Source organism: Xenopus tropicalis, chromosome 6, assembly GCF_000004195.4.
Source record: "Xenopus tropicalis strain Nigerian chromosome 6, UCB_Xtro_10.0, whole genome shotgun sequence".
In the NCBI taxonomy this organism is placed as follows: domain Eukaryota; kingdom Metazoa; phylum Chordata; class Amphibia; order Anura; family Pipidae; genus Xenopus; species Xenopus tropicalis.
This window is the reverse complement of record NC_030682.2, coordinates 64,072,382-64,084,422: the sequence shown is the minus strand read 5'-3', so window position 1 is coordinate 64,084,422 and position 12,041 is coordinate 64,072,382. Positions and strand designations below refer to the sequence as shown.

Here is a 12,041-nt window from a genome sequence, read left to right as displayed (position 1 = left end):
TGCTATACACATGTTTATTCCCTTTGTGTGTATTGGAACAGAACAAAAAAAGGGAGGAAAAATTTGGACACAAGGTTACACAAAACTCCAAAAATGGGCTGGACAAAATTATTGGCACCCTTAACTTAATATTTGGTTGCACACCCTTTGGAAAAAATAACTGAAATCAGTCACTGCCTATAACCATCAATAAGCTTCTTACACCTCTCACCGGGAATTTTGGACCACTCTTCCTTTGCAAACTGCTCCAGGTCTCTTATTGGAAGGGCGCTTTTCCCAACAGCAATTTTAAGATCTCTCCACAGATGTTCAATGGGATTTAGATCTGGACCCATTGCTGGCCACTTCAGAACTCTCCAGCGCTTTGTTGCCATCCATTTCTGGGTGCTTTTTGACGTATGTTTGGGGTCATTGTCCTGCTGGAAGACCCAAGATATTGGACTCAAACCCAGCTTTCTGACACTGGGCTCTACAGTGCGACCCAAAATCCTTTGGTAATCCTCAGATTTCATGATGCCTTGCACACATTCAAGGCACCCAGTGCCAGAGGCAGCAAGACAACCCCAAAACATCATTAAACCTCCACCATATTTCACTGTAGGTACTGTGTTCTTTTCTTTGTAGGCCTCATTCCGTTTTCAGTAAACAGTAGAATGATGTGCTTTGCCAAAAAGCTCTATCTTGGTCTCATCTGTCCACAAGACGTTTTCCCAGAAGGATTGTGGCTTACTCAAGTACATTTTGGCAAACTGTAGGCTTTTTTATGTCTGTGTGTCAGCAGTGGGGTCCTCCTGGGTCTCCTGCCATAGCGTTTCATTTAAATGTTGACAGATAGTTCACGCTGACACTAATGCTCCCTGAGCCTGCAGGACAGCTTAAATTTCTTTGGAACTTGTTTGGGGCTGCTTATCCACCATCCGGACTATCCTGCGTTGCAACCTTTCATCAATTTTTCTCTTCCGTCCACGCCCAGGAAGATTAGCTACAGTGCCATGGGTTGCAAACTTCTTGATAATGTTGCGCCCTGTGGACAAAGGCAGTTCTCTTCTCCTCTTTCTGTTGTCCATGCTTAGTGTGGCACACACAGACACACAATGCTAAGACTAAGTGAACTTCTGTCCTTTTATCTGCTTTCAGGTGTGATTTTAATTTTGCCCACACGTTACTTGCCCCAGGTGAGTTTAAAGGAGCATCACATGTTTGAAACAATCTTATTTATCCACAATTTTGAAAGGGTGCCAATAATTTTGTCCAGCCCATTTTTGGAGTTTTGTGTGACATTATGTCCAGTTTGCTTCTTTTCCTCCCTTTTTTGTTCTGTTCCAATACACACAAAGGGAATAAACATTTGTATAGCAAAACATGTCTTACTGCAATACTTTTCTGTGAGAAATACTTGATTTTCTGGAAAAATTTCTGGGGTGCCAACAATTTCGGCCATGACTGTATGTGGTTACTTTATAAACTTTAGCATTAATAGCAAGAGGTAATGAAAATCATACTGATTCAAAATACATAGTTTAATTCGTCCTGTATAAATGCAAGTACCAAAAAATGGTAGCGGTCAAAATCAGTTGGCATCAATTATTTTAAAGAGGACCTGTCACCCAGACATAAAACGTTGTATAATAAAAGTCCTTTTAAAATTTAACATAAAACTGAATTTTTTTAACACATCCATGCCCATTATAAGGGCATTTAAAAATACCAGCTGTCAATCATATATTGCCTGACCCCCCCCCTCTATGCCTTAGGCATAGAGGTGGGGCAGACAATAACTTTACCTTTCCATTTACCACTTCCTAGATGTCACTGCACTTCTCGCTTTTCCCCTCCCACCTCACCATTTTATTGTGTAACCAGTGCATGGACATGGGCATATGGTCCTCCATTCAATCAAACAAGATTTTGACATGATACAAAGCTTTACTAACAGTGTCCACAAAAATGTCAAATGCCTGCTTGCTGTGATTGAGCTATTCCAAAACTGAAGGAAAAAAGATTTATATTATTTAAATAGTGTAAGCTAAATTTATTATGCTCAACTAACATGATAGGAATACATCTGGAATTATTTCCTAGGGTAACAGGTCCCCTTTAAGTAGTTTAAAAATGTAAATTCCTCCTGACCCAAAATCAAGCATTTCAGCATAACTAGTACCTCACAGCAGCCAGTATTGTTCTTTCACTGTCTGCCTATACATGGTCAGACATTGAATGATGTCTGGTTTCTGGTTGCTCCCCTCCCCACTTATGATCCAACATCCATCATTATTTGTTAATACTGGGCAATTAACGCTGACCATACATGGGCAGATTTAATCAGAGAGCTTGATCAATTTTGACCATACTGTCTGACCACGAATGTCAGGGAGCCATTTGGAGAGAAAATCTTGGAATCATGGTGGGTGGTAGATCGATATATCCTAATAGAAAGTTTCTGTCAGTCTCTTGAAAGTAAGCATCTTTTATCTTGGTCATGGTCATCTTGCTATTGGAACATCAGGAAGTGAAAAGTTGGTTATGCATTTGTATGGCAACACATAGTTTATCAGTCTGTTTGAGCCACAGGCTAATCAGTCAGAGTACCAGATAGATTAGGGCCAACTGGGCCGCCACTTGGGTGTGTGGCAACACCTTCTAAAGAAAGTCTTACTTGTACTGTTGCATTTAGTGGAACTTTAGATAATACATAAACATGTCAGCAGAAAGCTCTACAAAAAAAGGTATTTTTAATATATGAGCAATGGTTTCAAGAAATGGGATACCATTTTTGAAACAATTACATTTGTTTTAATCATTTTCTAACCGTCCCTTTAAATATGACTTAATGGTTTGGTTGTTATAACACACAGACTGCAGCACTCTAATTATAAAGCTTTGTAACCACGATAAAGGCACTTTAAATTTGTATTTGTGCTGTCTGTAATTTGTCATTTAGTTAGTACCTATCAGGGACTCTACCCTTGTTACACCCATCCACACGGGATTAAAAGGTGGTTGTTACCCTCCTAGTAACTAAGAGACTCCCACTCCTGTTATGCAACATCACTAAACACAAACATGGAAGTTGTGTTGTGCAATACAAATCAGCTCAGTTCTAGGAAAGCTGTAGATCAGGGATCCCCAACCTTTTATACCCGTGAGCCACATTCAAATGGAAAAAGTGTTAGGGAGCAACACAAGCATAAAAATGGTTCCTGATGGTGCCAATAAGTGCAATAATTGGCAATAATTTAATTGTCCCTATGTGGACTGTGAGCCTACAGGAGGTTCGGTTCTATTTGGCATTATATTAGGTTTTTTATGGAACCAAAACTTGCCTCCAAGCCAGGAATTCAAAAATAACTACCTGCTTTGAGGCCACTGGGAGCAACATCCAAAGGGTTGGGGAGCAACATGTTGCTCACAAGCCACTGGTTGGGGATTACTGCTGTAGATAGTAAATATCTGGAACAGCCTGTTTTTTGTTTGTTTTTAAAAAAAACAAAAAACAACCGTGCAGTTAGTACTGTACCGTTCCATCAGGGTAATAGTGTATTGGTGGGTTTCATAGCGGCAGTCAATCATGGATTATATTGGCATCAAAGAAGGGCACCAGAGGTTGCTTGTGGCTGGCACTGGTGCCAGTTTTTGGGTGGTAATTGATTTTATTTTTTTTTTGCAAAGTTGTGTAAATAAATTTAGTTCAATCGTTCATTGATCATTTTCCATGCTCATGTCATCTTTCATTACTTGTTCTTCACTATCTTATTTAAGCATTGGCCTAGGTTTTTGAACAGTTTCAATTCACTTATGATTTTTTGTATCATAGGAGCCCACTAGCTCAAATGGAAGAAGAGAGGCGGGAACATGTGGCCAAGATGAAGAAGATGGAAATGGAGATGGAGCAGGTCTTTGAAATGAAGGTCAAAGAAAAGGTTCAGAAGCTTAAGGACTCTGAAGCAGAGGTAATAACCTTATGTCAGATCATTTTAAAAAGGCAATTCATAGTATAAAAATGCATTGTCATAAATCACATTGAGGTCTACTATTTCCTTACCACTGTATTCAGGTTTGTAGTGAAAATTTTGTAAGTTCTGGACTGACAGCCTCCTGTATATCCTGTATGCTCTATTTTTGCAGTCTTTGGCTGTATGCAGATTAATTCATTTGTAGGGGGGGAGAGGACAGTGCAGGGGCGAGTTGTCCGACCAAGGTTGCCTAGAATGTCCGGCTTGGGCCGCTTCTGCGCACACTGCATTAATATTTTACAGGTTTAATTATAAAATATGTATAAAGCACCAAAATATACAATAAATGGCTGTATGTATTGAACATAGATTTACATAGAGAAACAACCAATAGCCAATTCAAGAGGTTAAAGATTGCCCTGCACAAACCAGCTTATAATTATTAATTTTTAAACTACTTGGTAAAAAGGCAGTGGGGAACAGATAGGACACGTCTTTCGAAAACTCTGTCTAGGGGCATTTCATACTGCAGTAATCCTGCAAAATAAAAAACCCAGTGCACAACCGGCAACCAACTCCCTGCTCTGATGATGCAGAAAAACTGGCACAAGCATGTAGCAATGGATAGTGCGACCACATGGACCATGCAGGCACAAAATGACGTGCATGCTGCTGGTACTTACCCCAAGATCACCCAAAGCAAAGGAGGTGCAGCTGCTAAGAAATTGGCGCAGTTTGCAAAAGACTTATTACCATAACGAATGAACAGAGGTATGTCCCCAGAGCCCCAAGTGATATTACAAAAGGCAGATTGGGAGACGGGCAGGGCCGCGCCCTCAGAACCAACACTCACCGAAGTACTCAGTGCCATTACTACAAACCACACAGCTCTGACTGGAAAAATAGACAAGCTAAGAACAGACTTTGCAATATTGAAACGCACATAAACTGAGAGAGAGAACGGGGGAGACAGAGAGTAGAATAGTTGACTTGGAAGACTCTGTCACTAATGCCGGCCCGTAAATCTGCTACAGAAAAACAATTAGAAAATGCTTGAAAACAAAGCTGATGATCTAGAGAATCAATTACAAAGAAACAACATCAGAATACTGGGTCCACCTGAGAGGGCAGGAGGGTCAGCCACAGAAATATGTTGAACAATGGCCGACAAGTACCTTTGGCCAAGCAACTTTCTCCCCAGCATTTACAGTAGAGAGAGTCCACAGAGTGCCAGGGGGACCAACCCCACCAAGATATAATATAATATATCGTATTGCCGATCCAAAAGTCACAAAATTTTCGTACTGAACGGTTGTAAACAGCGGCAAAACCGACCCGATTTTTTTTGTCTAAAAATACGAAAAAGTTGAGCAAGGGCCTAAGAAGTCGTGGAAAATATGATTGGACCGATCAAACCAACGCTCTGAGCGTTTGTGGATAAGTGAATGTGCCCCTAAGAGTACATCAACCCTGGTTGCAAGAGCTACAGAGCACACAACAAACAGAAAACTCTTATCTGGACTTAGTGTGGACACTAACCCCCATATAGTTTTTCACTCAACGGGAGGATGGAGTGGGTGGGGATGGAAGGGGTATAGTTTATGCCAGTTTTTGTATATAGTTGTCTTAACAGTCAACTATGCACAGTGTATAATGCGGGAGGGCTATGCATCACATCCAGACTTGCTATGGCTACAGTTAGTCATGGAATGTTTGAAGTCTAGGGGATGCGATAAAAGATGTCTGGTGTTTGATTTTATTTGCAGAAATAGACCTCAGATTATAATGTTACAAGAAACGCATTTGGTGGGTGGGAAAACATTAGCAATGAAGAAACCTTGGATAGGTTATATGTATCACTCTCTACTCTAGCTACGCCAGAGGTCTCTATTTTGTTAAAGGAACAGTAACACAAAAATTTCAGTTTTAATATATGCCATCTAAGTACTATTATTAAGAAATGTATCTTGGAAAAATTGCAGCATCATAAGTGGTTTTTGAATAATTTATGTTACAACTGATTTACTGGGCAAACTTTCAAAAGGCGATACAGCGACTGCTTGGCTTCCGTTCTAATCCGGAAGTTATCTTGCTGCATTCCTTATAGTCTTCAGCGTCCTTTTTTGGAGTAATTTATGGTTTTGTAGGGGATTATGTAGGGAGAGGGATGGGGGACAGAGCGTTTCTACTTGACAGCTAAGACTGCCTGCCTGTAACAACGGATCGGTTCGCTATCTAAGCCTGCACGGGGAAAGGTAGGGGGAGGAGGGGTGAGCTGCCCTGAAGCTTGCTACGAGAGTTGGAGGAGATCTGCTGCCTGAGTTCAATAAATTAATGGATAGGTTAATTTTCAAGAAAACCACTTATACTTTTGTAATTTTGCCATGATATATTTTCTAATAAAAGTATTTTAATAAGATATTTTGAATATTAAAAAATTGTGTTACAGTTCCTCTAAGTAAAACATATCCCTTTACCGCAGACAGTCATAGCTGACAAACATAGCAGTGGCAGACGAGGAGATTAGTCCCCCCATGACAAATCTTCATTGCTGCTGGTGACTAATCTCCCCGCAATGCAATCCCGCTGACAAGAATGTAAATCGCCAGTGGGATGGCATACGCATCACTACGATTTGCTGAAGTTTCCTCTCAAGGCAACTTCGGGTGACTTCGGCAAATCGCAGCGTATGCCATCCCACCGGCGCTATACATCTTCTTTTTGCTGATGTACTGCACATACTGCACTTTGCTGCTGTCAGTTACTGAGTTTAGGGACCGACTCACAATATACTGTATATATAGGATATAATGTCATTGTTATTTTCAAATGTATGTAGTACTACAGTTGCTTAAAGGAGAAAGAAAGGTAAAAACTGAGTAAGCTTTATCAGAAAGGTCTATGTAAATACAGCCATAAGCACTCACAGAAACGCTGCACTGACTTCTCTGAAAAAAGATTTGTTGTGTCTGTTTTCCACTGCCAGAGACACTCTGCTCTCTCCTGCTCCCCCCTCCCTCAAGAATGCTAAGAACTCACCCCCCCCTTAGGAATGTGGATCTGAGCCAATCAGCAGGAAGCTGACTCTTGGGGGCACATTTACTAACCCACGAACGGGCCGAATGCGTCCGATTGCGTTTTTTTCGTAATGATTGGTATTTTGCGATTTTTTTTCGGAAAATTGACGCGACTTTTTCGTTACTAATACGATTTTTGCGAAAAAACGAGAGTTTTTCGTAGCCATTCCGAAAGTTGCGCAAAATCTGGCGATTTTTTCGTAGCGTTAAAACTTGCGCAAAAAGTTGCAATTTTTCGTAGCGTTAAAACTTGCGCGAAACGTCGCACCTTTTGGGCCTGATTCACTAAAGGGCGATAAAACGTGCGCTATTTTTATTGTGCGCTAAAATTTTTACCGCGTCTTAATTTTGGCGATTTTTCGCACGATTCACTATAAGCATACTCGCGCTTTTTTACGCGCGGTATTTCAATACGATAAATAGCGTGGTATTTTCCGCATGCAGGCTATTTATCGCATGCGCTAATTGTAACAATCGGCAGCATAAAAATGGCGACATTTTGCCCTGGGAGAGCACAGAGTGCTAGAGAGGTGCTGTATAAAAGTTTATTTGCAAAAAACCCCCCCAAAAATTATAAAAATCTAAGTAAGAAAAAAGAAGTGCTAGAGATAATAAAATGGGGGGGGGGGGGGGATTTAAGAATATTTAGCCAAATACTTAGGGGTCTGTTTGCTAAAGTGGCTTAAATTAAGTGGGAGATTTTACACACAGAATAAATGGCAAATATGTTATGGGCACTTTATTAAATTGCAATTATTCTGGCAACAAAAAATTGGATTGGCAGTTATCCCACTCGCCAGAAAATACGCTACGTACTAATTAGCGCAAGTTTTACTATTCAGCAAAATGGGCTAAAGGCAAAATTGATGCCAGAATATTTGCAAACATTTAACCCATATAGCATATTGATGCTGTTACTGATAAATGTAAGAGTGTAGGGGAAACTACATGAAAGTATAGAATACCATATCAAGGAAGGATAAATGATGACACATTACTCAGTTCAAATGTATAAAACTAAAAACTTTTATTTAAAATAAAAAAAAGGGGGGGGGGGGAAACTTAGGGCTTGCTGCCCTTGAGTTCCCTCATGTCCTGCTGCAGCTCGGCCACCTGGGCCTTCAGATTTTCCAGGTCCTCCTGCATTGACCGAAGTGTGGGGTCAGTCCTCCCAGGTGTTGTTTGGATCCCCACATCTTCGGTCTGGCGTGATGGACCCTCATCAGCAGGAGGACCTGGTGCCCAGCGCTTGGCCTGGGGAGAGTGTTGGGCCTGGGGGGAGAACTCAAGGGCCGGGGGGGAAAGTGGCGGGAAACTGGGGGAGAAATCAAGTGGGGGGGGAGTGTCTGGGGCCTCGGGGGCCTCTTCAGCCTCGGGGGCCTGGCAGTCTGCTGGGTCCTCGGGGGCCTGGATGGCTGCTGGGGCCTGGATGGGTCTTGGGGCCTCTGCTCGGGCCTCGGGGGCCGCTGGTCGGGCCGCTGGGGCCGGTAGAGGCTGGAGGGCCTGGGGGTTGGGCCTGGGGAGGAGGCGCCAGCTGAAGTTCTGTAAAATAATATTGCAAGATGTTATTTTGTGTAATATATTATATATATATATACATTCATACACCATCATAAATAACGGGGCCCCTCACAACAACATTTTTTGGGCCCCCCTCCTCCCACGCCCCCAATGGCCCCTCCCCCTGTGAACCCTCACATCAATACAAAGGACACACAGACATTGTTAGCCAGGGCCCCCTAAAACATTCGTGGCCCTTCCCCAAATGACTCACACTATGGGCCGCTCCCTGCTGCTTCCCCCCTGCTTTAAACTTATTTATGCATATGTATTTGAAAATAGATGTGTATGTGTATATATATATATATATATATATATATATATATATATATATATATATATATATATATATATATATATATATATATAATATATATATATATATATATATATATATATATATATATATATATATATATATATATATATATATATATATATATATATATATATTATATACAATAGGAAGTGCTGGGAAGCTGCACACCATAAGGAACAATAATACCCGGGTGGCTGTGGCAAAACAAAATCTAGACAGGCATGGGGTGACAGCACACACAGGATTTTGACAAGGAGTTACAAAGATGTGAAATAATATTCAGAGGTTTATTGTGAGCAACGTTTCAGTTCCTCACTGGCATTATGGTTGGACGTGATGGACGTATGTCTTTTTTCAACCCAACTTTTACTATGTTACTATGTTACTTTCATCATCCCTGACATTTCTTACATTTGTACCTTTAGTTCAAATTACTTGCTAAATCTTTTACTGAACGTATACTGTAAAAGCATAATAAAGTACAATAATTACCTTGCGCAATTTCAGCGACCAGTTCTGGGCTCCTGCGCTTAAGGTCGGACCACAGCCGCCGGAGCTGGTGGGGGCCCACATCAAGTGCAAACCCGGCGAGCAAACCCTCTCTTAGCTCGGCCAGGATTGCCCTCTTCCTCTCGTGGACCCCTAAGTCCCCCAGCGGTGGGTGGTCATATCCTGCACACAGGAGCACGCTGATAATATAGCGCCTCTCCCCTGGTCAGAAACCCCAGGCATCTCCTCTCAGTTTGGCTGAATAACACAAAATGGCCCCAAGTCGCACATGTCACGAGATTACAAAATCACAACAAAATGTCCGCAATTCGCGAGATTACAAAATCGCGAAAAAAAAATATTGCCAAAATATACATAGTAATGTATTTTGCGCAAAAAAAATATTCGCCGCTACAGTACAGTATATTTTGGCGACAACATATTCACCGCTATAGTACTGTATATTAGTAGCGAAATTCCATACATGCCAAGACTTTAGTAAAATTGAGTAAAAAGACACATACTTGAATAAATAACACTGTAAGTCCATATTTTATTGCAAAAAATCATTTACTGTACTTTTGTATAATTTTTCACCTGCCTGTAGTAGGTGTTAATTTTCGCATAGCCGAATGCGATATTTAGCGCGCAAAAGATATAGTGAATCATGCGATAGTATTCTTTTCAGTGTGGAAATTAACGTATGCGCTAAAACTTGTGCGAGAAATAACCATGCGAAAATGACGATTTCACTATGGTGAATCGCGCGCAAATTATTTTGCGTTTTTTTTTACTAAAGTAAAGTGCGATAGTTTTTATCGCACTTTACTTTAGTGAATCAGGCCCTTTAAGTTTTAACGCTACCAAAAAGGCGCAACTTTTCGCGCAAGTTTTAACGCTACGAAAAAATCGCCAGATTTTGCGCTACTTTCGGAATGGCTACGAAAAAACTTGCGTTTTTTCGCGCAAATCGTATTGGTAACGAAAAAGTCGCGACAATTCCGAAAAGTCGTAAAGACTCCGAAAAAATCGCAAAAAATACAAAAAAGTCGCAAAATGTTCGTTTTCCAATCGGAATTTTTCCAATTCGAATTCGTGTCTTAGTAAATCAGCCCCTTGGTCTAACTGAGTATGTACACTGGTCTGGGTCTCGCAGAACTCACCTCCCCCCCCTTAGGAATGTGGATCTGAGCCAATCAGCAGGAAGCTGACTCTTAGGGGCTGATTTACTAACCCACGAATCCGACCCGAATTGGAAAAGTTCCGACTTGAAAACGAACATTTTGCGACTTTTTCGTATGTTTTGCGATTTTTTCGGATTCTGTACGAATTTTTCGTTACCAATACGATTTTTTTACGAGTTTTTCGTATCCATTACGAAAGTTGCGTAAAAAGTTGCGCATTTTTCGTAGCGTTAAAACTTACGCGAAAAGTTGCGCATTTTTCGTAGCGTTAAAACTTACGCGAAAAATGCGCAACTTTTCGCGTAAGTTTTAACGCTACGCAAAATGCGCAACTTTTTACGCAACTTTCGTAATGGATAGGAAAACTCGCGTTTTTACGCAAAAATCGTATTGGATCCGAAAAATTCGTAAAGAATCCGAAAAAATCGCAAAACATACGAAAAAATCGCAAAGTACCGATCATTACGAAAAAAACGCAATCGGACTCCATTCGACCCGTTCGTGGGTAAGTAAATCAGCCCCATAGTCTTACTAACTGAGCATGTACACCAGTCTTGCTTTTGGTGCAGGAGTGAGGCATTATGGGATTTACACAGCTCAGCATTTTTTCTTCCTGTTTGGCTTCTGATCTGAATGAGAGAAATATAGGGAGACTTAAAGAGATACTGACACCAGAAGTTAAACCTTTTTTTTTACATCATAACTTTTTCTTTGCACAACCTTAATAATTTTGCCATAAAAGTATTTGCCCAATGCTTTAATATTACTTATCTGATCCTCCATGCCCCTCTATAAGGGTACTGCCATATTTGTGCAGCAGGAGGCAGTTGTGTTTTCCAAGATGCCAGCTCTCACCTGCCAGTATAGGGGTAAAAAACTGATATTGTTTGCTTATTTGTACATGTAAATGTTATTTAGGATGCTTTGTACCTTATTTTTCCAAATAAGAGAAAGTGCCCCAGTGTGGTTGTGCAGCATTTACTTGAAATTCACTTGACATTAGCGATAACATGCAGATTTCAATCATTTTGTGTTCTGTCTTTCACTGCTTTCAGGAGATTTAATGCAACTGTATGACGCAGAGTAATACATTTTTACTGAATTTTCTTACTTGGTTTGTCTATCTTGTAGCTTCAGCGACGTCACGAACAGATGAAAAAGAATCTAGAAGCTCAACACAAAGAATTAGAGGAAAAACGGCGTCAGTTTGAGGAAGAAAAATTAAACTGGGAAACTCAGCAACGTATACTGGAACAGCAAAACACTTCCAGGTTACTAATACACATTTTCTACTACCTTATATATTACTTTCTTTCACTGAAAATATTACTAGGGTAGAAGAAAATATTCCATAGTATCTATAAGGAGAAGTAAAGGTAGGTTCAGTCCCAGCAATGTCTTTCAGCTGCCTGATGTGTGCATATGCAGTAGAGGGCAGTCAGTCTGTCTGTTACCCTTC

General features: G+C 40.7%; 1 protein-coding gene across 6 annotated transcripts in view; it reads left to right on the top strand.

Annotated features, from left to right (window-relative positions):
* Positions 1-12,041, top strand: part of septin7 (septin 7) — a 69,956-nt gene that overhangs the window by 55,622 nt on the left and 2,293 nt on the right. For all 6 annotated transcript variants that reach the window (XM_004915343.4, XM_002939413.5, XM_031903518.1 and 3 more), the window contains 2 exons: positions 3,815-3,950; positions 11,714-11,853. In XM_004915343.4, coding sequence (XP_004915400.1) covers positions 3,815-3,950; positions 11,714-11,853 — 276 coding nt within the window. The remainder of the gene's footprint in view (positions 1-3,814; positions 3,951-11,713; positions 11,854-12,041) is intronic.